The sequence below is a fragment of the Drosophila gunungcola genome, assembly GCF_025200985.1.
Source record: "Drosophila gunungcola strain Sukarami chromosome 3L unlocalized genomic scaffold, Dgunungcola_SK_2 000003F, whole genome shotgun sequence".
Taxonomy (NCBI): domain Eukaryota; kingdom Metazoa; phylum Arthropoda; class Insecta; order Diptera; family Drosophilidae; genus Drosophila; species Drosophila gunungcola.
This window is the reverse complement of record NW_026453179.1, coordinates 4,257,671-4,284,531: the sequence shown is the minus strand read 5'-3', so window position 1 is coordinate 4,284,531 and position 26,861 is coordinate 4,257,671. Positions and strand designations below refer to the sequence as shown.

The 26,861-nt window shown below is 47.1% G+C and overlaps 8 protein-coding genes across 13 annotated transcripts; 4 read left to right on the top strand and 4 right to left on the bottom strand.

The window, feature by feature from the left end:
* Positions 1-103: 103 nt before the first annotated feature.
* LOC128258486 (transportin-1-like) lies at positions 104-3,689 on the bottom strand. Of its 4 annotated transcripts, none has more exons than XR_008267966.1 (10): positions 3,457-3,689; positions 2,744-3,403; positions 1,501-2,610; positions 1,272-1,442; positions 1,038-1,209; positions 878-973; positions 711-786; positions 459-633; positions 278-419; positions 109-224 (listed from the first exon to the last, which is right to left on the bottom strand). XR_008267966.1 is itself a non-coding variant. In XM_052990119.1 (10 exons), exons 1-9 carry the CDS (start codon positions 3,553-3,555, stop codon positions 299-301), a joined length of 2,667 nt encoding a protein of 888 aa, XP_052846079.1. In that variant the 5' UTR covers positions 3,556-3,689; the 3' UTR covers positions 109-224; positions 278-298. The 4 variants fall into 4 exon arrangements, 3 of the variants coding, with proteins under 3 accessions (XP_052846080.1, XP_052846078.1, XP_052846079.1); XM_052990119.1 differs by having other exon boundaries at positions 278-406; XM_052990120.1 differs by having other exon boundaries at positions 104-419.
* A 951-nt stretch (positions 3,690-4,640) lies between these two features.
* On the bottom strand, positions 4,641-10,834 carry LOC128258484 (transportin-1-like). 3 transcript variants are annotated; one of them, XM_052990117.1, is made up of 10 exons: positions 10,678-10,834; positions 10,165-10,273; positions 9,431-10,102; positions 8,168-9,280; positions 7,939-8,109; positions 7,705-7,876; positions 7,545-7,640; positions 7,178-7,253; positions 6,725-6,899; positions 4,641-6,669 (listed from the first exon to the last, which is right to left on the bottom strand). In XM_052990117.1, the coding sequence occupies exons 2-10, from the start codon at positions 10,261-10,263 to the stop codon at positions 6,562-6,564; spliced, it is 2,682 nt and encodes an 893-aa protein (XP_052846077.1). In that variant the 5' UTR covers positions 10,264-10,273; positions 10,678-10,834; the 3' UTR covers positions 4,641-6,561. The 3 variants fall into 3 exon arrangements, 2 of the variants coding, with proteins under 2 accessions (XP_052846077.1, XP_052846076.1); XM_052990116.1 differs by having other exon boundaries at positions 10,165-10,270; positions 10,678-10,832; XR_008267965.1 differs by lacking the exon at positions 7,178-7,253 and having other exon boundaries at positions 10,165-10,270; positions 10,678-10,832.
* A 586-nt stretch (positions 10,835-11,420) lies between these two features.
* On the top strand, positions 11,421-12,479 carry LOC128258491 (splicing factor 3B subunit 6). The gene is made up of 3 exons (XM_052990126.1): positions 11,421-11,639; positions 11,709-11,827; positions 11,895-12,479. Exons 1-3 carry the CDS (start codon positions 11,622-11,624, stop codon positions 12,121-12,123), a joined length of 366 nt encoding a protein of 121 aa, XP_052846086.1. The 5' UTR covers positions 11,421-11,621; the 3' UTR covers positions 12,124-12,479.
* Positions 12,480-12,645: 166 nt separating this feature from the next.
* Positions 12,646-15,020, bottom strand: LOC128258490 (zinc finger protein 490). The gene is made up of 2 exons (XM_052990125.1): positions 13,611-15,020; positions 12,646-13,553 (listed from the first exon to the last, which is right to left on the bottom strand). The coding sequence occupies exons 1-2, from the start codon at positions 14,922-14,924 to the stop codon at positions 12,753-12,755; spliced, it is 2,115 nt and encodes a 704-aa protein (XP_052846085.1). The 5' UTR covers positions 14,925-15,020; the 3' UTR covers positions 12,646-12,752.
* A 447-nt stretch (positions 15,021-15,467) lies between these two features.
* On the top strand, positions 15,468-18,536 carry LOC128258488 (zinc finger protein 668). The gene is made up of 2 exons (XM_052990123.1): positions 15,468-16,566; positions 16,628-18,536. Exons 1-2 carry the CDS (start codon positions 15,621-15,623, stop codon positions 18,229-18,231), a joined length of 2,550 nt encoding a protein of 849 aa, XP_052846083.1. The 5' UTR covers positions 15,468-15,620; the 3' UTR covers positions 18,232-18,536.
* Positions 18,537-18,596: 60 nt separating this feature from the next.
* LOC128258492 (uncharacterized) lies at positions 18,597-19,410 on the bottom strand. The gene is made up of 2 exons (XM_052990127.1): positions 19,033-19,410; positions 18,597-18,977 (listed from the first exon to the last, which is right to left on the bottom strand). Exons 1-2 carry the CDS (start codon positions 19,276-19,278, stop codon positions 18,903-18,905), a joined length of 321 nt encoding a protein of 106 aa, XP_052846087.1. The 5' UTR covers positions 19,279-19,410; the 3' UTR covers positions 18,597-18,902.
* Positions 19,411-20,081: 671 nt separating this feature from the next.
* Positions 20,082-22,873, top strand: LOC128258489 (zinc finger protein 182). Its single transcript, XM_052990124.1, has 2 exons — positions 20,082-21,103; positions 21,167-22,873. Exons 1-2 carry the CDS (start codon positions 20,230-20,232, stop codon positions 22,618-22,620), a joined length of 2,328 nt encoding a protein of 775 aa, XP_052846084.1. The 5' UTR covers positions 20,082-20,229; the 3' UTR covers positions 22,621-22,873.
* Positions 22,874-23,754: 881 nt separating this feature from the next.
* On the top strand, positions 23,755-26,763 carry LOC128258487 (zinc finger protein 420). The gene is given in 4 exon segments (XM_052990121.1): positions 23,755-24,673; positions 24,675-24,829; positions 24,884-25,497; positions 25,556-26,763. Coding segments are annotated over 4 exon segments (2,616 nt in total). The 5' UTR covers positions 23,755-23,885; the 3' UTR covers positions 26,615-26,763.
* Positions 26,764-26,861: the final 98 nt, after the last annotated feature.

Genomic DNA, 26,861 nt, shown 5'->3' with positions numbered 1-26,861 from the left:
TAAGCAAAAAGAAAAACAAAATTATGTTATTGACATAAGTTTTATTAAAAATGTTCATACATACGTGAATATTTTAAAAAATTAAAAACTTAAATTTCTTAGTGGTTTAAAAATCATTTTGGTTTTTCGTTCGAATTTGATTTTCAATAATTTTTTTTGCTTCACATGAGCTTGGATTTTAATGTTACCGTAAATGATCATCAAAGAATGATGACCTACACAAGCTGAAGAATAAGGCGACTAAATAATATAGATAGATTGTTACTACTTGGCTTACTATTTTATAGCTTTTTTGACCTTAGATGTTGTATAAAGTGGCCAGGCGCTCGGTTAAAGTTGGCGAAGATTCATTTAAAAAATGTCGCCAGTATTCCTCCCCCACTTGGCTTTTGAAGCCAATAAGAAGCTGAAGTTATCAACTATGTAAGAAAATAAGTACACAGTAATGTAAGCGTTACCTTTTGAGTCATCTGGTGCAGATCCTGTGGTGGATTCACCCACGAGGCGATGGCATCGCAGAAGAATATGAAGTCTGCCACCACGCCAGCAGGATTCACCTCGATCACATGACACATTCCACGGAAGGCAGAGCTCTTCTCATCACTGTCTCGTATAAGACGCAGCGTTGTGCACCTTAATTTTTTTGTAAAAAAAAAGTATATAACAATAAATAAGGCAATTTTAATTAGATGGAAAAATATTTTACACACCACTGTCTCACAAATTGAGGCAAATAGGGAGCCAATTCGAAAGGGCACACATAACCAAGGCGACCGATCGTTATCCCTAAGCCGCAAAAATAAGCACGAATAAGTAAATTTTATAGGTTAATATAAGAAGTTGGCTTTGATGGACCTTAATCAGCTTAACGTCTTACCTGCATTCTCCAGAAGCTTCTTGGACGTGTTCGGGCGGTTGATAATAATTAACAGGTCGCTGAGTACAAGGCGAATGTACTGTTTGGTCTCCTCACCTTTAAAGCAATGCACAGTTTACTTCATATAAAATGTTACTTTGTCAGACACTTTTATACTCACCCAATTTCATACAAATCTCGCCTATGGCCCAGGTGGCATTGTTGCACACAGAAATGAAGTCGGGATTTAGATTTTGACCCAAGATGGGAAAGAACTCGGCCATGAAGGGATGCACATGAGGGAAGCAGGCTTTTGTTAGATCACCCAGCAGAGCAAACGACGATTGGCGCACCTTAAATGACACAATTGCATTGTAACGCAACCTTAAAAAGGGTAAGCTTCCAAGGAACATACCTCCGGCAAAACGTCCTGCATGCATTGGTAGAGCAGATGCATGATGTTACTATTGGCCACCAACGTCTCAATGTGGCGATCCAAGCCCTCGGCCAAGCCAGACAGCAGATCTAGAGCAACAATCATGCGCTCCTTGTCGGGATGATCGTACGTTTGGTTTTGTTTGCACAACTAGAGGATGATGAAGAGGTCATTTTCAGAACCATATTTTAACAATACCCATTCATACCATTTCCTGGTTGATGGTCTGCTCAATCAGCGAGATGCACCTCCGGTAGACTGGGTCGCAGTATGGCAGAAAACCGGACTGCAAAGCAGTAGCGATGCTCGATAAGCACTCCAGCAGCGGGAACAGGTCCTTGTCGTCGTCCTTAAGCAGATTCCACTTGTCGATTAGCGGCGGCATCAGGATGTCAATATACTGCGGCTTGTTTAGGTGGTGGCCTACGGAATCGGCCAAAGTACCCACTGCATCATATAGAATCAGCAGGTTCTTGTGCTGATACTTTGAGAAAGCAAAGACGAGCGTCTTTAGTATGTACTCCAAGTAGGGCACCAGTTCCGTGCAGGCTTCTTCCTCCAGAGTGGCAAAGGCCGAGCATGCGGCCTCCTGGACGCGCTTGTTGGAGTCCAGAATGCGTTTCAGCAGCTCCTCCATCAGCGGCTTCAAGTACTGGTCGTGGGGCTGGTTGACCACCCAATTGGCGTACCGTGAGAGCGTCCAGCAGGTGATTGAGCGCACCAGGGCTTTCTTGTCGGACAGGCAGCTAATGAGGTAGGGAATCAGCTCTGGTAGGTGCTGGATCATTCCCTGCATGCAGCCCTCCGCGATGGCGCCCAGGGCCAGAACGCCGCTCTCCTTGATCACCCACTCCTGGTGAAACAGCGTTTCTTTCAAGATGGGAAGCACGACGGGCAGGCAATCCTCACGGAACACATTGGCGAGCACATCAAGGGCGGCAGCGCTGCACTTGCGCAGGTTCCATTCCGATAGCGAACTATCGTCGTCCAATCCATCGTCAAAATCGTCATCGTCATCCTCGCCTGCTGCTCCAGCGCCTGCCTCTTGAGTACTCTTGATCGTGTGAGCTCGGGACTTGTGGAAACGCGGGCGGATGTCCTCCTCTCGGTCCGGCACCATGTCATCCTCCTCTACGTTGCCCTTGAAAATCGAGTCGACCTCTGAGTAGCGACCCGCACACACAAGAACTGGGAGTAACTGCCACAAAATGGGAGCAAGTACATCCTTGCAGATGCCCCGGTCCGCCAGAGACAGCCAGAACTCGGTGGCCGCTAAGGCAACGGCTTCATCGGAGTCCTGGGTACGCAACAACATGTACTGAAAATGAGTGGAGTTGGTTAAATGCTAGGGTGTTAAAAAGATTACAAAACATAATATAGTAAAAAAGTTGATCCTGCTGTTGTATCAGTATTTCGAATATATTCTCAACGTTTTTTTCCACAAATTTTACCTCTAGAATCTGCGACATGTGCGGCACCAGGCGATCCATGTGGACTTCCAGCAGCTTTACAAACGCGTAACACACCTTCTGCTGCATCTTGGGATCCTCATCACCGGACAGAAGGAAAAGGTTGTGAATGAAGCTGTCTATATTCAGTATCAGGGCCTGTGATCTGATTATAATAAACGGGTTGATGCAGGCAATGGCGTGAGAGCGGATCTTGGGGCTGCTATGCTTGAAATGCTGCAGGAACTTGGGAATCATAATGCTTAGCGCCATGAAGTCCAGGATCCCGGCGGAATCCTCACAGATATTCTGCAGGGCACTGAAGGCGCCCTCGCACACATCGTAATTCTGCGAATCGAGCATGTCGCAAAGCGAGGGTAGCAGCTGCGGCCAGTTGTGCAGGCCGCCATTGCTGGCGAGGGTGGTGATCAGGATGCCCACGGTGGCACGGATCAAAGGAGAGGAGTCGCCCACCGCCTGCAGACACTCGTGTTTGATGTACTCTATTATATCCGGCTGCAGGCGGTTGTAGTGCTCAAGGACATTTTTCTTGAGAATCAGGCCACTCATTGAGCGCGTAGACTCGTCCTCCGTCTTCAGCTTAGTCAGCACGTAGATGAGATAGTGGTTGAAGTCTGGATAGCGATTGAATTCCTCCAGTGTCTGTGGAGCAAAGCAATTGTGGATTGCAAAGCAGTTGAGGCATTGTTACTCACCATTTGTACCGCCATTTGAGTGCCTGTGTCCGGCGATTGCGACTTTCTAAGGATCAGTATGAGCTGCTGCAGACCTTCTTTCAGTGGTTCCCATCTCATTTTGCTGCTGCTGCGAGTTATCGGCTGGGTTAAGTGTAAAACAGAAGAGTAGGGTTAATGTCCTCTTATGGAGAAACATTTGGGTAATAGAGAGTGACACTCCGTTCGGGGCCAGCTACTCATACAAGCGAATCATATATATATACGAGCTCATTTCGATCATCTCCAAAAATACCTTCCTTATCCTCGATTAAAGCAAACGCCTTCATTTTCTATTGAAAACATGTTTTAAATAAGTAGCGCACCGCCATATTTTACTTACTTAATTTGTATCCCATTCAAACTGTAGTTTTATTGATGGTAATGTTATACATACATATTTATTCATATATATACTTTCAATTTACACAAATCCTGATAGTTGAATTTTGAAATGGAGTTTTAGTTAAACAAATATTGAAACTCCAGAAGAATAATCTCTAGTTTGCCAATATGCTGAATACATATATAGCTAGAGTTAGGGATTATACATATTTCCATGTACTTCATATATGTTTATGTTTTTAATGTGTATAGGCGCGTATATATGTATATTCAATTTTGTTAGACTTTTGCAGACCTTTTTTAACCGTTATTCGATTTCATTTAAAAGGATTAGAGGATATGAACCTATCAGATTTGTGTGCTCGATAAACTGTAGGTATTACAAGTTGTTTGTGAAGGGATACAATTCAAAATATAATAACTAGGCTTGGTCTTGAGTGACTTAAAGAATCAACGGATGTGAAACATTTTCTTCTTATAAAGGACTAAAAATAGTTGTATTTTTCATGTTTTTATTACATACACACGATATTAATGTAATAAGTAAGAAATTAAAATTTCCTTATGCTGCACAAATTTTGTTTGATTTCCTGTTTTTGTTACGTTTTTCTTTGAATTAATTTCATTCCCTAACTTGACCTAACATTTAAATTATTTGTAGTTCGCTACTCTTTTTATTTGGTTTGCCCTATCATAGTGAAAATAATATTTAAAACAAAACCCTATTCTGCATAAAATCTATAAATATATTTTATATAGTTGTATATGTGTGGTGTGTATATGTTCAATGTTGTGTGTGTGTAGTTGTAGTGTTGCTTCTGTTTTTTTATTTTTTTTCTTTGTTTACTGCTTAAACGCTAATCACTAAGATCACCCGAGAGAGATACAAACGCACGCGAACGCGACCGGATTCCGCGATGAATCCGGATTAAGGTACAACGAAATCACGATTTTCCATTTTAGTTTAGTTTCAGTTTTAGTAATTGCTTTACTTTGCTTTAATTAGAGCGTATTATAAATATCAAGTATTGCGATTATTATTTGGGACTCGGGGGCGAAAGTCCCTTATTGTTAGTTTTTAGACTGTTTGAGTTTAACGCGACGCGAACGAACGACCCGAAGTTACTTTATTATCACACGTTCCCCCATTTTGTAAACGAAATAAAAACACAAACGTAAACACGGTTTGCATAATTTCATAATACTATTACTTAGATTTACTTGGTTATCTTCTTGCATCATAATCTTCCTTTTGTTTTTTGTGTTTGACTGAGTTTGGTTTTCCCTAGTTTTATTTTTCGTATTTTTTTTAGTTGTTCCGCGACAATTTCAAAGACTTTTGTTTCCATTTAGTAGTACACTTTACACCTAATCGTATAATTGTAAAAAAATTTGTTCTGTACATAGATCATAAATTATAAAGGTTACGCAAAGCACGAGCCTATACAAATTATAACAAAGTTTGAAAAAATAATAATAGTTAATTAATTACACTTGTCCCTATACAAAAAAAAATTATATAATAATACTTTAAAAAGTGATCAGTCAATGGTTTCTTTTGTATTCAGTTAAAGGATTTGCACAAAAATAAATAATATACTCAACGAAATCCTAATCTCAATTTTATATATTTTTCCCTATTTACTTTTCGCTCTCACAATGCGTAAAAAAACACCTAATTTTGTATAGCATATGAATATCATGTAGTGTATAAGTAAATTTGTATCAGTAACAGTTGCAATATTATCATTATCCTTTTATTATATTCTTTCATTTTTCAATTTTTCTTTACCCGACGAGATACCACGAACGACGATTACGATTACGAACGAACGAGCGACGAAAATACGCGAACGCGAAACCGTAAGAACCCGAAACGCGACGATTTTTCTTCGATTCTTTATTTAATATTATTTAAGTGCTGAATGTGTTGGGTTCACTTGTGAAATTCAAATTGGCTGTTGATGAATGCTTTCTATGGTTTTTGAACGGAGTTTTTGTTGAACATCAGTCTTGTTTTGATTTGTAACATTTTCTTCAGCTGAAGCTTTTCAGATACACTATTTCATGTGCACTTGAATCCATTTTTCCATTTCTGTTCTTTGGATTTCACAATTGGCCCAACACTTTCATTTTTCCACGATTTAGTTTAGCATAGTTTATAATTACCGCGACACGAACCCGCAATATCATTAAGTTTCAACGATTTTTTATTTTTTTTTTTATTACCTATGAGAAACACCCGTGTGTTAAGCATATTCAATTCTATTTTCATTTTTGGGTTGGGTCTGAGTGTATTAAAGGTTTGGGCATGTCTACTTTAGCACTGACTCCGGTTAAGTACGGCCGGAACACATCATTTTGGGTATTTTCTACTGAGTTCTCTGCATAATATTGGCATTTAATATGCTTTAAGCGGACAGACGACTGCCTAAATAGGTTCTAAAGATCTAAGACCCTCTAGTTTGATTTCGAATATACGTGAATCTTCTCTATTAGATTTATCGATATATGTATGTGGTTATAAGTCTGGCTATGCAGTTGTTTGCTTGTTTTTGTTTTTCTTTTAGCTTAAATTTCAATGTTAACGTAACATTCGAACAGCATCGAATCGGATAACTTAAGGAGGCTAAAGATTAAGACGACACGCTTACTACGCATAATTGTACATAATTGTCTAGTTAAGATGTTGCTGCTTGGCTGGCTATTGGGTGCAGGTGGGTGTATTATAGCTTGGCTGGCCTAGATGTTGTACATGGTGGCCAGGCGCTCGGCCAGAGTTGGCGGGAATTGCTCCACAAAACGACGCCAGTTTTCTTCACCCACTTGGGTCTTGAAGCCGTGGAGAATCTATAACATTCAACGAATTAGATACAGAAAGGAAAGCTAGACTATGTCAATTTACCTTTTGAATCATCTGGTGCAGGTCTTGTGGTGGATTTACCCACGAGGCGATGGCATCGCAGAAGAATATGAAATCGGGCACTACGCCAGCTGGGTTCACCGTGATCATATGACACATTCCACGGAAGGCAGAGTCCTTTTCATCATTGTCTCGTATGTGACGCAGCGATGTGCACCTGCATTTTTTTTAAAGAGTATTAAAATGGCATTTCAACAAAAAACAAATAGAATTAGCAAGCTCCAGCAAACACTAAAGATTAAAAGCAAATTTGAAATTCCATTTAAATGATGTTGAAGAAATTGTTCAAATTATGTGTAATGAGATAAAGAGATGAAAGAAGGATGTGCTTTTAGGTTTAAGTGTTTAAGCGTAATTTGAGTTACGGCACGGGAAGGATAGATAAGGGAATAGAAAGAAAGAATAAGCTAGTTAAATATAAATCGTGTTACACACCACTGTCGTACAAATTCGGGCAAAAAAGGAGCCACTTCAACTGGGCACACATAACCTAGACGACCGATTGTTATTGCTAAAAGAACAAAAGAAATAAGAATAAATAAATTAACTGAATAAATCAATATTATTGATTGCTACACTCGAATCGAATATCAATTGCGATTCTCGGCTATCGATCTATGCATGTTGTATGGAAATGAGGTTCGATTTCATTTTTTTGCTGCTCATGCAACAAATAACACAAATTAAAACAGAAACAAAGTTCCAGAGATCCACATACACGCATACATTCAGAATCATATAAAATATATATCTTAGACAGTCCGTGATATTCGATAGACTTCAATCAGCCCAAACGTCTTACCTGTATTCTCCAGCAGCGTCTTGGGCGTGTTCGGGCGGTTGATAATGATGAACAGGTCGCTGAGGACAAGGCGTATGTACTGTTTGGTCTCCTCACCTTTAAAGCAATGTACAATTCACCTTATAAAAAAAGTTATTTTGTTAAAGACTTTAATACTCACCCAATTTCATACAAATCTCGCCTATGGCCCAGGTGGCATTGTTGCACACAGAAATGAAGTCGGGATTTAGATTTTGACCCAAGATGGGAAAGAACTCGGCCATGAAGGGATGCACATGAGGGAAGCAGGCTTTTGTTAGATCACCCAGCAGAGCAAACGACGATTGGCGCACCTTAAATGACACAATTGCATTGTAACGCAACCTTAAAAAGGGTAAGCTTCCAAGGAACATACCTCCGGCAAAACGTCCTGCATGCATTGGTAGAGCAGATGCATGATGTTACTATTGGCCACCAACGTCTCAATGTGGCGATCCAAGCCCTCGGCCAAGCCAGACAGCAGATCTAGAGCAACAATCATGCGCTCCTTGTCGGGATGATCGTACGTTTGGTTTTGTTTGCACAACTAGAGGATGATGAAGAGGTCATTTTCAGAACCATATTTTAACAATACCCATTCATACCATTTCCTGGTTGATGGTCTGCTCAATCAGCGAGATGCACCTCCGGTAGACTGGGTCGCAGTATGGCAGAAAACCGGACTGCAAAGCAGTAGCGATGCTCGATAAGCACTCCAGCAGCGGGAACAGGTCCTTGTCGTCGTCCTTAAGCAGATTCCACTTGTCGATTAGCGGCGGCATCAGGATGTCAATATACTGCGGCTTGTTTAGGTGGTGGCCTACGGAATCGGCCAAAGTACCCACTGCATCATATAGAATCAGCAGGTTCTTGTGCTGATACTTTGAGAAAGCAAAGACGAGCGTCTTTAGTATGTACTCCAAGTAGGGCACCAGTTCCGTGCAGGCTTCTTCCTCCAGAGTGGCAAAGGCCGAGCATGCGGCCTCCTGGACGCGCTTGTTGGAGTCCAGAATGCGTTTCAGCAGCTCCTCCATCAGCGGCTTCAAGTACTGGTCGTGGGGCTGGTTGACCACCCAATTGGCGTACCGTGAGAGCGTCCAGCAGGTGATTGAGCGCACCAGGGCTTTCTTGTCGGACAGGCAGCTAATGAGGTAGGGAATCAGCTCTGGTAGGTGCTGGATCATTCCCTGCATGCAGCCCTCCGCGATGGCGCCCAGGGCCAGAACGCCGCTCTCCTTGATCACCCACTCCTGGTGAAACAGCGTTTCTTTCAAGATGGGAAGCACGACGGGCAGGCAATCCTCACGGAACACATTGGCGAGCACATCAAGGGCGGCAGCGCTGCACTTGCGCAGGTTCCATTCCGATAGCGAACTATCGTCGTCCAATCCATCGTCAAAATCGTCATCGTCATCCTCGCCTGCTGCTCCAGCGCCTGCCTCTTGAGTACTCTTGATCGTGTGAGCTCGGGACTTGTGGAAACGCGGGCGGATGTCCTCCTCTCGGTCCGGCACCATGTCATCCTCCTCTACGTTGCCCTTGAGAAGAATAATGTCAACCTCTGAGTAGCGCATTCCACGCACAAGAACTGGAGCTAACTGTGACAAATAGGGAGCAAGCACATCTTTGCAGATGCTCTGCTCAGCTAGCGACAACCAAAACTCGGAGGCCTCTAAGGCCACGCCCTCATCAGAGTCCTGTGTACGCAAGAGCATGTACTGGAAAGTGTATAAAATACCCGAAATTACTATTTTGTTATTGGTAAATACTAAATAAAAAGGGACTTAAACTTTTAAATAAAACTATGTTGTTCAGCAAGAGCTATCAATAATGAAAATCAACTAATCAAAATTTTCCAAATATCTTACCTCAATGATTTGCGACATGTGGGGCATTAGGCGGTCCATGCGTACCTCCAGCAGCATGACCAAACCGTGGCAGACGTTCTTCCGTACCTCGTGATCCTCATCTGAGGACAGGTGAAAGAGGTTTTCAATGAAGCTGTCTATGTTTAGCATCAGGGCCTGTGATCTATTTATGATGAACTGATTGATGCAGGCAATGGCGTGGGAGCGGATTTTGGGGCTGCTATGTTTGAAATACTGCAGGAACTTGGGAATCATAACGTTCAGCGGCCTGTTGAGCGCCGCGGAGTCCAGGATCTCGGCGGAGTCCTCACAGATCTTCTGCAGCGCACTGAAGGCGCCCTCGCACACATTGTAGTCTTGGGCATCGAGCATCTCGCAGAGTGAAGGCAGAAGCTGCGGCCAGTTCTGCAGGCCGCCATTGCTGGCGATGGTGGTGATTAGGATGCCTACGGTGGCCCGGATCAAAGGCGAGGTGTCGCCGACCGCCTGCAGACACTCGTGTTTGATGTACTCCACGATCTCCGGCTGCAGGTTGCTGCCGTGCATGCGGATGTTGTTCTTGAGGATCAGGCCGCTGAGTGAGCGCGTGGGCTCATCCTCTGTCTTCAGCTTGGTCAGCACATAGATGAGATAGTTGTTGAAGTCTGGATAGCGATTGAATTCCTCTAGTTTCTGTAGAGAAAGGCGGGAAAGTGTGGATTGGATTGCTAAATAACTAGGGCTTCATTACACACCATCTGTACTGCCATTTGAGTGGCTGTGTCCGGTGACTGCGACTCCTTGAGGATCGCTATGATCTGCTGCAGACCTTCTCCTTGTGGTTCCCACGTCATTTTGCTGCTGCTAGGGTATATCGAATGGGTTTTAGTTTTGAGTAGTGAATTAGGGTTAATGCCCTCGCAGGGGTGCAAATGGGTGAGAAAGAGAGGGTGAGAGAGACACTGCGTTCGAGGCCACTTACGCACACTAGCGCACTTCGCACCCACACTCGCGCACGGACATCTGCTGATGAGATATATACGTGTTCCGAGCGATTTCCCTTTGGCACTTAATGGGTTTACGACGGACGGCGCGAGATGAAAGATATTGCCCCGCGAGGGACGTGCGATTTCCTGCCCAGAACCCCAGACAGAGAAAAAACCGAACCGAACCCGCCTACCACCGCCATGTTCTTTGGTCATCGGTTACCCAGCCGAAAAACGCTTTTCCGCGAAACGTCTTGGACTACTCTTACACCCCGTACTTACCTTTGGGTGGTGGCTGTGCTTTAAAACTAGTTTGGTTGGAATTATCTTGCGCTTTCCTACAAATTTTCTCTTTTTTCACCTTTTCTTCGCACAATTAGCTGAGTTTTGTACTAGAGGTGGAGAAACATCGATGGAAACATCGAAATCATCGATAACCGCGAACATCGATGTTTCTCCACCTCTGCCTTTCTGTTGTTAAAGATGGGAGCGTGCTACAAGAGCACTTGATTTAAATCAATTTTATATATTTGTTATTATTTCATTATTTTTTATTTATTGAATATTTTTAAATAGTTTTTTTAGGTAAATAAATATATAATTAAAAAGATTTTTAGCTTAATAAAATGAGTTGAAAACAAAAGGAATAAATAAAGAAAAGCAGTCATACAAATAATAAGACAATGTGACATCTTCAAGTGCAAGTATTGCTTCATTCGACTTTTATTTTTCAAAATCAGAACAAAGTACTTTGTAATAGTTAGTCTTATTGCTTATTTTTTAATTTTTATAAATGTTTTAGCCCAAAACCACTATTAGATTTAAACCTTAAATCTGTAAGATACAAACATTTGAAACATAAGGAGTACAACTTGATTTTTGAAATGGGAAACGTTTAATTAATTGATGTTACCCTCTATAACCATGATGTGACACGAAAATTTTAATATCGGTATAAAAAACCCATCTCTATATGCTGGCAGCTACGGTATCACTCACAGAATCCCCCGAAATGCGGCCACACTTTTGCTAACTTAGAGTGCCCGCATACGCCACCCTGGTCAATTTTGTTTGGGAGAGGGACAGACAGAGGAGTCATTAATTTTAAACAAAGGACCACGCTTCAGGACATTCATCCCGGATCGGACAAAGCCGCGACTCGCTTTCTCCACGGCCGAGTGAAAGTTTCTCGCCTTGTCGCATTTTAACATCCGAAGCGACCGGACATGAACAAGCGCAACCATGTGAGAAGAAAACTACGATGCCGCAGACAAAGTAAATTGATTGATTGTGAAAATTAATTTATTTTGCAGATCCGTCTGCCGCCAGAGGTAAATCGACTGCTGTACGTGCGCAACCTACCGTACAAAATCACCTCGGACGAGATGTACGATATATTCGGAAAATTCGGGGCCATTCGACAGATACGCGTGTAAGTTAACCGAAGTCAGTGTCAGATGTCGTGAATCCTCTCAAGAAATCACCCTATCTATTTACAGGGGTAACACTCCGGAAACTCGTGGCACCGCCTTTGTCGTCTACGAGGACATTTTCGATGCCAAGAACGCCTGCGACCATTTATCCGGCTTTAATGTGTGCAATCGCTATCTGGTGGTGCTCTACTACCAATCCAACAAGGCCTTCAAGCGTGTGGACATGGACAAGAAGCAGGAGGAGCTGAACAACATCAAGGCCAAATACAATCTGAAGACGCCGGAGGCTCCTTAGAACCCCCTGACTACGCGGCAGGCGGGGATGGGCCGGATTATGTGCCCCACCAGCTGACGCCCCACTTCCACCAACCATTTTCCATTGTTTAGGGAACTTCTCGCCCTCCTTATATGTATACCAAATTTTTGCTATCTACTTGTAGATTTTTTTGATCGCATTTTGTATCATTTGAATCTAATCATTATCATCCATCCATCACTCCATCTATCATATGAACGGCCGGAGAACGCGGAGCGCAGCCATTTGCGGTTCGTATACGGCTGTTTGCAATCATTTGACGACATAAAGACACTCTCTCATCAAAATAACAAGCAAGTTAAAGTAAAAATAAAAAAAAAATCGCAAACTATAAATTTTTGATTAATTCTTAAAAACGGACTTTAAGGACTTAAAGAATCTTCAAATCTAGCTATTAGTAAAGCCCATTATTAAGGTAATTTAAATGTTTTCTTACGTTAAATGCCTCGAATTTAAAGGATTCAAATTGATACACTATCAATAGTTTATTTATTTACTTAAAACTAGAGTAACAATTAAGCGGTAGTTAAACATTAACCAACAATTTACACTCCCACTCGTTTGGGAAGTCTTGAAGCCTAATGGAAACCTTAAGCTAATGTCTGTGATCAAGACTCCATGGATTCAGGATTATTCTGGCCAACTGCCGCTGCCTGATACTGTTCGTAGGTGTTCAGCTGCTTCTCCAGTGTCCGTTGTTTTTCCAGATCCTTGAGCTCCTCCTTGGCGGCCTCAGCAATCTCCTGCCGGAGAGCCTCCACCTCCCGTCTTCGCTCGCTTTTATGCATCGCCTTCTGGCGGGCTCTTTCGCTGATTTCCTTAGGTGGTCTTGGAGGCTTTGGCGGCTTTTCATCATGGACTTTTTGATGGCGGATTAGAGCAGCTTCCTGGCGGAAATGAGTGCCACAAACCTTACACTCATACGGCTTTTCGCCTGTGTGTATCCACTCGTGTTGCTTCAGGGATTGCGAGTTGGCGAAGCGGCGCGAGCAGAAGCGGCATTCAAAGTCCTTAACCTTTTCGTGGACGCTCTTGTAGTGGCGCTTCATGTTGCCCAGATTATTGAATCCCTGGCTGCAGCCGGGACACAGATGCATGCCCTCCTTCTGGACGAACTTCGACCGTATGGACACTTCGGTGGGCGGCATCTGAACTGTGGGTATGGGATTAACCACGGTACCCGCCAGTTGGGCCAAATCCACTCGCTCCACGCGCCGAGGATCCTTCGGTATAGTGGCCACGGACTCGGCGCACACCTTTAGCAATTGATCCGCGTCCACTTGGATTTCTCCAGGATCCGCCTCTCCCTTTCTTTGTCGATATGTTTCCAGAGCTCTCTCGACGCTCTTTTCGTGGATTTTAAGGTGTTTTGTAAGGCTCTCCGTATACAGGAACTTCTTGCCACAAACCTGTAAAGCGGAATAATGTTAAGTCTTGAACAAACGATATCAAAACCAAATCCTCACTTTGCACTCGCAGCGCTTCTCTCCTGTGTGCGTCATCTCGTGGATCTTGCAGGCATGCGATTTTCCAAAGGTTTTCCCGCAGTACTGACAGGCAAAATTCCGGATCTTCTCGTGCACGATCTTTACGTGGCTATCCAGTGCCCGCTTTGTGTGGGTGGCATGATCGCAGATATGGCATTTGAACTTTTTCTCCTGTGTGTGGGTAAGGATGTGCTTGCTCCATTCCTGTCGCGTGGTCTTTCCCACTCCGCAGTACGGACACACATAGTTCTTGATGCCGGCATGACGGAGAAGATGGTTCTTAAGGGCACTATTGATGTGGAAGCCCTTGCCGCAGATGTTGCAGGGATAGGGAAGCTCTTCGCCCGTGTGCTTGTACATGTGCTTCTTTAAAGCCACTGGGCAGCGGAAGACCATGCCGCACTCCCTGCAAGGCTGCTCAACCCGCGGAGCACTCACCCTCGCCTGGTTGTGCACTTTTTTTAGGTGGATGGTCAGCAGGCGGAGACGGGGAAATAGCAACCTACAGCCCTCCACCGTGCAGGGAATCTCATCGGCCTTCTTGGTGTGCGCATAGTCCACGTGCAAACGCAGCGCACCTGCTGTGGTGAAGCCCTTGCGGCAGTTTTCCTCCACGCACTGAAAAGGCAATAGGTCGTTGTGATGCCTCATGTGCTCCTCGTACTTTGACGGCTTTTTGAACTTCTGCTGGCAGATGGGACAGGTAATCAAGCGGTGCAGGTGACGCCCGCCGCTGGGTAACCTCCTTCGACTGGCCAGGGGCTGCTCGTCCGCGCTGGAGAAGCTCTCCGCCGCGGGCTTGTTCTCCTCCTCATCTTCACTGGAGGAATACTCATTGCTACGACCACTACCATGATCCTCCGGTTCCCTGTCCACTGTTTCCAGCATCTTAAACACATCCTCCTCGTTGTCAATCATCTCCAGCTTGTGGTTCAGCAGGGGATCAAAGGTGGATTGCTCCTCCTGCCTGCCCAATGCCTCAGATTCCTCCGCCACGGGCTCAAAAAGTCCCATGGGTATATTCCTTTTGCTGGCCATTATTTCCTTGAAGCGTTTCATGGATGCCGTACACAGTTCCCGGAAGTCGTGCAGTTCATTTAGCTTGGTGTAGCACTGGGTGCAGAGGTGCTTCGGGAAGCCGTCACTTTGGTCCGCCTCCAAAGAAGTGCAAGCCATTAGTTTCCTGACCAGGTCTGGTGCGCGGAACAAATCATGGCGCTCATCCTGGTCCATGTGGATCAAGCAGATGCGACACAGCGAGTGGACGGAGTGCTGGAGCTCCGTGGTGCCCATTTTTCCCGATTCTCGGGGAGATTCCAACCCGAGCTTCAAAACAAATTTGTTGCAGTGTGTCAGACAGTGTGACCGCCGCACTTTATTTTTAACCCGTTTCTCTTCGACGGGTGAAAAATCCACCGAAGTCTTTTATAAATTTGTTCTTCCCCATTTAAAAAAATAAACATTAATGTGTTTAGAATTAACTACCTCAACTTTTTAGGAAACTATAATCGTTGTACTACTAAAAAATAAATTATTTGAAAACTAAATTTTATAAATTAATATATAAACAAGGCATATATAACTGCAAAATGTTATTTTTATATGTTGACTCACTCACAACATAACATATTTTGTCAATCTACTAAATTTAAAAAATATCATGTCTAAAACATGTGTTTTGACAACCAGTCAAAAATTAAATAAAAAAAACTGAATATAATTATAATAAGGTAAATTGTAGTCACCGAACAAGGGTTAATTACGTTCAATTAAGCGAGTATCCAGCCCTGTACAACTCAACGAGTAGGCACTCCGGCGAGTAACTCACTGGCAACCGAACTTGCTTATTGCCCACTCGCCCGATAGCCAGTCGACGAGTATACAATTTTTTCTGTGTCAATATTATTTTATTGCCAACTGCCCGATATAGACGCAAAAAGCTAAAGAAAACCGCCCCAATCCGCAGCGCCGATTGCGAGTGAAAGCAAGATGAACGAGGGCAGGCAGTACTCGATCCACAGCCTGTGCAGGATCTGTCTGAACCACCTGCAGAACGACGCCGCCTACGATTTGTATCTGGTGCCAGGACTCTCGAAGAAGCTCTGTTTCTGCACCTCCTTGTCCGTGGAGCAGAACGACGGCTTCCCGAAGAACCTTTGCACCCTGTGCTACACCAAGCTGAACGACCTGCACGACTTCCAGAGGCAGTGCGTCGACTCCGTGCAGAAGTTCCAGGACCTGGTGGCCAGCAATGTCTTCGCCTGCCAGAGCAGCTTCGATGTCCTCGATCCGAATGCGGCGGTCCACGACTACCAGGGCGAGGACGAGGAGCATGTCAACTACGATCCGCTCCTCAACCACAAGATGGAGCTGATCGAGAACGAGGAGGACGTGTTCAAGATGCTCGAGCACGTCGACAAGGAGGCCGAGGAGGTGGTGAACGGGACCAAGGTGGAGGTGGAAGACCCCTGCAACGTCTCCGTCAAGATGTTCGACGACGACTCCTCCATCGAGAGCGGCAACGACAACGACCACGACCTGGACTTCGAACCGAACAGCAGCGATGATGACATTCCACTGGCCCAGCGCATGCGGGGACCAGCCACCGGTTCCGGATCCCAGCCATCCCGCTCGGCCTACCAAAACAAGCCCAAAGGGAAGCCCAGGGGCCGGCCAAAGAAGATCAAGCCACCGCCGCCGGACGAGGAGGAGCTGAGCGGCTCATCATCCGAGTCGGATGACTCCGAGGACGGCAACTCGCGGGGGGACAAGCCCAAGAGGAAGCGCATTCCCATGGAGGAGCGCCACCTGCACCGCATCATCGACTGCCACATCTGCCACCAGAAGTTCAAGAAGGCCATTCGCTACGAGGAGCACATGAAGTACCACAACGACCTTCTGCCCTTCCAGTGCAAGGTGGAGACCTGCAAGAAGGGTATGTCCCGCATAAAGTTCATAAAATACAGCTTCACATCCCCACTTCATCCCCTTTCCAGGCTTCACCACAGCCAATGGGCTGCGCATCCACATCGACCACGCCCACACGGAGCTGTCCGAGGTTCATGCCTGCATCGCCGAGGGCTGTGGCAAGACCTTCCCGCGCGTCCGCCTGCTCACCTTCCACATGAAGAAGGTGCACGGCATCACCAAGGCGGCGGCCCCGCTGCGCGACTTCCCCTGTCCGGAATGCGACACGGTCTTCCGCTGCCCCACGGCGCTCAAGAAGCACATGTACAAGCACACGGGCGAGGAGCTGCCCTATCCGTGCAACATCTGCGGCAAGCGGTTTGTGATCAACAGTGCGTTAAGAGATCACCTTATGCGCCATGCGGGCATCAAAAACCATGTATGCCCCTACTGCGGAGTGGGCAAGACCACGCGCCAGGAGTGGAACGCCCACATCCTCACACACACCAAGGAGAAGAAGTTCAAGTGCCGGCAGTGCGACCACGCCTCGCACAACAAACAGGCGCTATCCAACCACGTGAAGGTGGTGCACGAAAAGCGCAAGGACTTCGCCTGCCAGTACTGCGGAAAGACCTTCGGCAAGAGCCACGCCTGCAAGGTGCACGAGCGGAGTCACACGGGGGAGAAGTGCTGCGAGTGCAAGATCTGCGGCAAGATCTTCCTCTGCGAGAAGAGCCTCACCAAGCATTTGAAGACCCACGAGAAGCGTGATCTGCCGCCGGCAGAGCCTCATCGGCAGCAACTCAACATTCCCATGCCCGGCCAGATGCCTGGTCAGATGCCGGGCCAAATGCCGATGCCGATGCCGATGCAGATGCAGGGTGATGGCCTGGTGCAGATGGATCCCCATCAGATGCCCAGTGATGAGATGCTCAAGGCGTGCGGCGGCGGGACCGCTGCAGTGCCTCCCAAGCCGAAGAACTCGCGACGCGTCCAGCGGGTGGACATTTCCCAGCTGGCGGGCACCGCAGTGAATCCGATTCCCTCCGTCTCGGTGCCCTCGTGGTCGCCGCAAGTCAACTTCACCAAGAAGGAGGGCCAGCACATCTGCCCGGGCTGCGGACGCGGCTTTAACAACATTGGAAACATGAAGCTTCACTACAAGATCATCCACGAGAAGGTGAAGGACTTCGCCTGTCGCTTCTGCCCCAAGAGATTCTCCAAGGCGCAGATTCTGCGCCACCACGAGTGGATCCACACCGGTGAGAAACCATTCGAGTGCAAGATCTGCGGCAAGCACTTCCGCCAGGAGACGGCGCTCAAGAAGCACATCAAGACGCACGAGAAGCCGAACAGAAGGCACGTGCCCGAGCGCAGTGCGCCCACCCAGATCACGTTCCGCAAGCTGGAGCCGGACGCGGAGCCGCGGAACTTCGACCAGTACCAGGATCCGGCGGTGGAGCGGGCGGCGGCCACCGCCGAGCTGCTGGCTCACCAGCTGGAGGAGAACGAGGCCAAGCGAAAGGCGGACATTGAGCGGCAGAAGATCGCGGCGGCCGCCTGCGAGCAGCTGACGAAGCTGCAGCAGCAGCAGGAGATCATGAAGGCCACCACCTCGTACGATGGCTACTACGCGCAGAAGGCCCAGGCCGACGGCACCAGCCTGGACGCCCTGAAGATCGACCACGTCTAGGCACCTAGGCACCTGGACCGGCTTTACCTTACGAGTATATGTATACACTAGCGACATATGTGTCCACTTCTACAGCAGCTGTCACTGTCCGGAAAGCTTTCAAGCATGCGTCGAATTGCTCTCTAGCTGGATCAGATTGTAGGTTTATAAGCACTCTTCAGTAATCGAGTGCATATTACAATATGAACACTTCTTATTTTTTACATACGTTTATACATACATGCAATATATGTATTTTGTTTTTCCGTGTAATGTCTCCCGTGCTTACTTAGAGTAATGGATTAAAAATTATATACATAAAGTCATTGAAGTTTCCTTTTAGTGGTAGGGACTCCCACACTTGAGCTCATCAAAAGAGCACTTTGCAATACCAGTGATTTTTACTCTTATTGGAGTACAAGTTGTTTCTAATCCCACAAAAAATCACCTTATATTTAATTTTTATTAAATAAGAGAATTATTTAAAAACCGTAATTACGGAGTTTTTAATAACATACATATTTGTTTTTTCTTTACATTTAGTTGAATAAAATAAAATGCTATTTATAAATAGAAAACATGATTTTAACTTAAGATGTCCAAAATATTTTGAATTAAAACAACAGTCCAATTTATAATTTCATAATCACAAAGTTCTCAGGAAGAGTTTCGTTCATTTTTGGGGTGTGACTTCAGGAAAATGAAGGACCTATTTGCTTGTCATCTGGTCTGGTTTCTTGGAGTTCCAGCAGTGGGTCTGAAGACTCCTTAAGCAAATAATTTTAATTAAATATTTTTTGAAATCATTTGAAAATACTCAACTATCAAATGACTACCACTATCCCTTTTCAAAGCCATCAGTGTTGAGAAAATCAATTTAGCATCCCTTTTTCTGTCCTCGTCCTCCTGCAGGACCTTTCTTTGCTTTTCCAGGATCGCCCTTAGCCTTGTCACCTCAAGTTTTAGCCTATTAATTTCAACTTCAGCGTTTCTTAACGCCAGTTCGGTATCCATTTTCTTGGCATCACCTTCAAGAACTTGTATGGAAATGTTATTTGGTTGCTCCATTTGTAAGAAATATATTTTAATTTCAGTAAGACGTTCAATAAATTCGGACTACTATATTTTTCATAATCGGACTATAGAATAGTTGCAAACGAATGTATCAGAACATATGTGGATAAACTTCATGTTCTTGAATATAATTGCATATGTATATGTATATCAAAAGAATGTCGGACAAAAAGTTATTGCAAAAATATATTTATTGCAAAAATATATTTTTGTTTACTAAATTGCTACAAAAGTAAGGAAGTTTAGGGTACTGAAACCAGCTCTAAATGTGTCCTTCAAGAAATCGAACCCAAAACATATTATTGCATACTTTTAGACACCTTTGTGGGTAATTTCAAACCGCTAAATATTTCTGCAGCACTTCTATGCAGCATTTCTGAAAACGTCTTTTGTGAATTTAAATATTGGATGTAAATTTCTGCAATTTAATATTCCCAGCGTTAAAGTCTTAAAGTTAAGACAATAAGAAAATTAAAAAAAAATAATTTAAGCAAACGTCGATCTCTTGCACAAACATGCGAGACTGCATACAAACATGAGTTTAGAAAACATGTTGTATCCCTGTGCCGGTGCTGTTTTTTTAACCACCACTGTGAGTACCTTCGCTTCGCTGGGTGGCTTAATTATGCATACACACACTCGCTGCGTCTAATACGCCCATCGTACCCTTTCCGCTGCGCACATGTGTGCATAAGAAAAACAAAACAAAACGCCTAAGTGTGGGTGTGCGAGTGCTAGAGCTGCGCAGTTTGCCAGCGAATGCACTCGTCGCTTTCGGGTAATCGATAACCGAATTGCTGACGAGCGTACACACGGACACACACACAAGCACACGCGAGTACACACAAATGTGTGTTGTATTGGATTTTTTCTAGACGGAGAACATTTCGATTGCTGCAGTTTTCGGGATTTCAGGATCGCCCACCGCCGAATTGAGTGTCCAAAATGAATGAGGGGAGCCAGTACTCCATACACACGGTGTGCCGCACCTGCCTGTCCACGCTGGACAACACGGCGGCCTACGATCTGTTCCGGGTTCCCGGTCTGGCCAAGAAGCTGTGCGTGTGCACTTCGTTATCCGTGGAACAGGCGGACGGCTTCCCCAAGAACCTCTGCACAGTGTGCTTCGCCAAGCTGAACGACCTGCACGACTTCCAGAAGCAGTGCGTCGACTCTGTGCAGAAGTTCCAGGACCTGGTGGCCAGCAACGCCTTTGCCTGCCAAACCAACTTCGATGTCCTCGATCCCAGTGCCGCCGTCGCAGATCTGCCCGGCGAGGAGGAGGACAACGTCCACTTTGATCCGCTGCTCAACTCCAAGATCGAGATCATCGAGAACGAGGAGGATGTCTTCAAGATGCTGGAGTCCGTCGAAAAGGAGGTCGAGGAGGTGGAGATGGAGCTGGAGCAGCCCTTTGCCGACGAATCGCAGGACGACTCCTTTGAGAGCGGCAACGACAACGACCTGGACGCGGACTTCCAGCTGAACAGCAGCGACGACGACATTCCGCTGGCCCAGCGCAGTCGGCGTGGTGCTGCCCGTGGTTCCAAGGCCAAGGCCAAGCCCAAGGCGTCCGCCAGACGGCAGAAGGATGAGGAGGAGGAGTCCGAAGATTCCAGCTCTTCGGAGGACTCGGATGGCAATCCCAAGGACAAGCCGAAGCGTAAGAGGATTCCCGCAACGGAGCGGGATCGCCACCGGCTGATTGACTGTCACATCTGCCACCAGAAGTTCAAGAAGGCCATCCGGTACGAGGAGCACATGAAGCACCACAACGACCTGCTGCCCTTCCAGTGCACCGTCGAGAGTTGCAGGAAAGGTAATCCCAGAATTAACAGCTCCCGAAAAGGCCGAGATTCTAATCGGTACCATTCTCTTCTAGGCTTCACCACCGCCAACGGGCTGCGCGTCCATGTGGAGCACGCCCACACGGAGACGTCGGCCATGCATCCGTGCACCTACGAGGGCTGCAACAAGTCCTTTGCCCGGCCCGTGCTGCTCAGCTTCCACATGAAGCGGGTGCACAAGGTGGACACACCGCAGAGGGACTTCCCGTGCACTGAATGCGAGAAGGTCTTCCGCTGTCCAACCGCCCTCAAGAAGCACATGTACAAGCACACCGGCGAGGAACTGCCCTTCGCCTGTGAGATCTGCGGCAAGCGCTTCCCGATCAACAGTGTACTGCGCGATCATCTGCTTCGGCATGCGGGCATCAAGAACCATGTGTGCCCCTACTGCGGAGTTGGCAAGACCACGCGCCAGGAGTGGAACAAGCACATCCTCACACACACCAAGGAGAAGAAGTACGAGTGCCGGCAGTGCGACCACGCCTCCCACAACAAACAGGCTCTGGCCAACCACGTGAAGGTGGTGCACGAGAAGCGCAAGGACTTCGCCTGCCAGTACTGCGGAAAGACCTTTGGAAAGTCGCACGCCTGCAAGATCCACGAACGGAGCCACACGGGGGAGAAGTGCTGCGAGTGCAAGATCTGCGGCAAGGTGTTCCTCTTCGAGAAGGGCCTCACCAAGCACTTGAAAACGCACGAGAAGAGGGATCTGCCCAAGACGCAGGGGGCCAATCCCTTGATGGGCGATGGGGCCAGTGGCTCCTCGACCATCGCCAAGCCCAGTCCGCATCTGCGCGGTCGCGTCGAGCGGGTGGACATTGCCCAGTTGGCGGGAACGGTGGCCAACCCGATTCCATCGGTGAACCTGCCCTCGTGGTCGCCGCAAGTCAACTTCACCAAGAAGGAGGGCCAGCACATATGTCCGGATTGCGGCAAGGGCTTCAACCATGTGAGCAACATGAAGCTGCACTACAAGGTGGTGCACCAAAAGGTCAAGGACTTCTGCTGCCGCTTCTGCCCGAAGAGATTCGCCAAGAAGCAGTACCTGCGGCACCACGAGTACATTCACACCGGTGAGAAGCCGTATGAGTGCAAGGTGTGCGGGAAGCACTTCCGCCAGGAGCAGGTGCTCAAGACGCACATGAAGGTGCACGACAAGCCGCCCCGTCCTCCGGGCAAGCCCAAGGAGCCGGCGGGTCCGAAGGCGGAGAGCAGCACCACGGTGAAGCGGCAGCAGCCCAAGAACTTCGAGCAGTACCAGGATCCGGCCGCTGAACGGGCGGCGGCCACCGCCGAGCTGCTGGCCTACCAGATCGAGGAGAACGAGACCAAGCGCAAGGCGGAGGCGGAGCTCCGGAAGATCCAGGAGGCGGCCTTCGAGCAGCTCAACAAGCTCCAGAAGCAGACAAACACCTACGATGGCTTCTACGCCCAGAAGGCGGAGGCGGAAGGCACTTCGGTGGATGCCCTGAAGCTGGACCATGTTTGAGCGGCAGGATCTCCCGGGAACACCTGCATCCCAACCCGTACCCGCTTTTGTTTACGATCCCTTTCATTATGTGTTTCTATGAAGGACATATGAGTTATAGGTCTCTAAGGATTACCAACTAGTTTTCGTAACTTTGCAAGCGTGTTTTTACTTTTTGTATTTAAATCTCCTCCTCTCAGCTTCTTAAGTTTTTACTTTACTTATTGTATTCATTTATAAATGACTTTAATGATTTAAATATAAGGTTGTCAAATATTCTCCATCTCCTTGGCGATGTCACGAGATGCCATATGCAGGTCTTACCCGATGTATTCCACAATTTGATCGGTGTTCGTCGTCACAGGTCTTCCGCCGGCTGGCTTATCCATGGTACCGTTTTCACCGGCTCTGGGCCATAGAAACCATTCCTCCGCGGCTCGAAGTGACAGAGTACCATCCCCCAAATCACCATTAATCTCACGGAACGTTTCTCTAGCGGATTTGACTTTTTCGAACGAAAACTTTAGTGAACTCCATGTTTACACGTCTATAACTGTTGAAAGTATTATCCAAACTAATCATGCATCAGCGTTGTTTTATAGGGTATGTCAGACCTTTCAAATGATGTATAGTATTGCAAGATAAGAGCTGTAGCGCTTTAAAAATAGCGCTTAATTCATAGCTGCGAAATTCAAAAGACTAAAAGGCGGAAGGGAGATATTTGACAATAGTATATAATAAACAGTAATAAGAATTCAAAGTGGGTTTAGTGTTGGTAAACGAGTTATATTTCAACGAATGTAATGATGAGCAGCAGGGCAAAGCGCCTGGCTTCTTTTTAACCAAAACATGGACATCATTAGAATTAATGTAATCCTGCAACCACAAGCAATTGTTAATTAAGCATAGTTAATTTTTGTAAGCATTAATTTAGCGCGTTGAGAGTACTACATTTTTCATTTAATTATTATACATGTTTTGTCAAATGGAAACATGCACCATTCTTACAAAGGATTTTATTTGAGTAATTAGTTTCATATTAATAGAGTTGTCAAAAATAGCTACTCACATCGTACATAAATTAAAATGAACAAATTGGTAAATTAATTTGTGGTTTGTACTACTAGCTATTTTTTGGCTACTTTCGGCTGCTCTAACTTGGCATCACTGGTTTGTGTTTTATGGTATTTGTTTTGGTTAGTCTGACGCGTAAAGTTTTTCTCGGCTTAATACTCCGTGGTTTTGGCCATTAGCCGCAGCTTTCGATTCCCACTGGAACGGGCATCATGGAGGAGGAGGCCGCCCAGTACTCGGTGCACGCAGTGTGTCGCATCTGCCTGAATCGCCTCCCGGAGAACGGCGGCAAACCGGGGTCCTTCGACCTGTTCCTGATCCCCGGACTGGCCAAAAAGCTGTGCGTGTGCACCTCGTTGTCCGTGGAGCAGTCGGATGGATTCCCCAAGAGCCTGTGCACGCTGTGCTTCAACCGACTGGACGACCTGCACGAGTTCCAGAAGCTGTGTGTCGACTCGGTGCAGAAGTTCCAGGACATGGTGGCCAGGAATGTCTTCTGCTCGCCCGCCAGCTCGCAAATCAAAACCTTCGATGTGCTCAACGTGGCCGGGAACGAGGCTGATTTGGCGGGCCAGGAGGAGGAGGATCGCATCAACTTTGATCCGCTGCTGGATCACAAAATGGAGCTGATCGAGAACGAGGAGGATGTCTTCAAGATGCTGGAGCACGTGGACAAGGAGGCCGAGCAGGTGGAGAAGGAGGTGAAACAGGACGAAATGGATGCCGCCGACCTGATGACCATTTTCGGGGCTGATTCCTCGGAGGAGAGCGACGAAGAGTTCGAGCAAGGAGTGGACTTTGAGCCCAACAGCAGCGATGGCGATGATGATGTGCCTCTGGCCCAGCGCTTAAGGGAAAATACCAGGGTGAAGCCCAAACCCAAGCGACTTCTTATCAAGGAAGAGGAGCAGGAGTTCCTCTCACACTCCGAGGAGGAGCAGGAGCAGGAGCAGGAGGAGGAGGAACGAGGAAGGGGAAGGGGAGAAGACGAAGACCAGGCGCAGGAGGATTCCGCCCGGTGAACGCCACCTGCACCGCATCATCGACTGCCACATCTGCCACCAGAAGTTTAAGAAGGCCATCCGCTACGAGGAGCACATGAAGCACCACAACGATCTCCTGCCCTTCCAGTGCAAAGTGGAGACCTGCAGGAAAGGTATAACTCTGCCTCCCTCAAATAAGATCTTGTCTTAAGCATTCCTGATTTTAGGTTTTACCACCGCTGGCGGATTGAGGCTTCACATCGACCACGCCCACACGGAGCTATCCGAGGTGCACTCCTGCAGTGTCGATGGCTGCGGCAAGTCATTCCCGCGCATTCGCCTGCTCACGTTCCACATGAAGAAGATGCACGGCATCTCCAAGGCGGCGGCACCGCCACGGGATTACCCCTGCTCCGAGTGCGATAAGGTCTTCCGCTGTCCCATGGCGCTCAAGAAGCACATGTACAAGCACGACGGCAAGGAGCTGCCGTTCCCTTGCAACATATGTGGCAAGCGTTTCGTGATCAACAGTGCTTTAAAGGATCATCTAATGAGGCACGCGGGCATTAAGAACTACGTGTGTCCGTATTGTGGTGTGGGAAAAACCACTAGGCAGGAGTGGAACACGCACATCCTGACACACACGCAGGAGAAGAAGTTCAAGTGTCACATATGCGAACACGCCTCGCACAACAAGCAAAGTCTGGCCAACCACATTAAGATCGTCCACGAGAAGATCAAGAACTATGCGTGCCAGTACTGCGGGAAGACCTTCGGAAAATCGCATGCCTGCAAGATTCACGAGATGACGCATACAGGAGAAAAACGCTGCGAGTGCAAGGTATGAAGAAGGATATTTTCCCGAACCCAAACTCCAATTGAACCCTCCATTTTCATAGGTTTGTGGCAAAAAGTTTCTCTATCCCAAGAGCCTGACCAAACACCTAAAAACACACGAGAAGCGGGTGTTACGGGCAATCGAGACGTATCGTCAGCGGCAGGTGGAGATGGGTGAGTCACCTGGCGACCAGGTGGACAATCCTCCAGCGCCACCTGTGGAGGGCGTGTCCATCGAGCCGATCATGACCCAAAACGCCGCCGACGAATTGCTCAAGGTGTGCGCCGAGTCCGTGGCCACCATACCCAAAGATCCACGCCGAGTGCAACGGGTGGACCTGGCCCAATTGGCAGGCACCGCAGTGAATCCCATACCCTCGGTTTCAGTGCCCTCTTGGTCGCCGCAGGTGAACTTCACCAAGAAGGAGGGCAAGCATATCTGCCCTGGGTGTGGACAGGGATTTAACAACATTGGGAACATGAAGCGCCACTACAAGATCATCCACGAGAAGGTCAAGGACTTTGCCTGCCGCTTCTGCCCGAAGAGATTTGCGAAGGCCCAGACGCTGCGGCACCATGAGTGGATTCACACCGGGGAGAAACCATTCGAGTGCAAGACCTGCGGCACCCATTTCCGTCAGGAGACGGCACTGAAGCGCCACCAGCGCACCCACGAGAACCGTCCGCCCGTGATCTCGCCCAAGTTCTATGCCGCTCGCGAGGAGCTGGAGGAGCAGGAGCGCAGCAAGCGGGAGGCCAAGCGTCAGGCGGATGCCAAGCGTCACGAGATTGCCGAGGCGGCCAAGGAGCAGCTTTCCTCGCTGCACAAGCTGGAGAGCAGCGATCGCAACCTGCACTCCTACGATGAGTACCAGGAGGCGGCGGCGGAGCGAGCAGCTGCATCCGCGGAACTCCAGGCCCAGCAATTCGAAGAGTACGAGATGAAGCGGCGGGCGGACGAGGAGCGGCGCAAGATCAAGGAGGCTGCCTATGAGCAACTGCAGCGGCTGCAGCATCAGCAGGAGGTTGACAAAGCGCAGAGCTCCTACGATGGCTACTACGCACAGAAGGCTCATGCCGATGGCACCAGTTTGGACGCTTTGAAACTCGACCATGTCTGAGATCTAACCAGCGTTTAACGCTGTCTAAGGTGGATGATGAAAAGTAGATTTCTAATGAAAAGCAATACCTTGTAATCCTTATAAGAACAGTATGTATAAGATGGATATAGCATAGGCTTAAGCAAAAAATACATTTACATGAAATTAAATCTTATGTCCCTAAAGCTAGTACAAACAATACTGTACATTAATCAGGAAAACACAATATACTTATGTGGATTCGGTTTAAGTTCAATTGTGTATATTG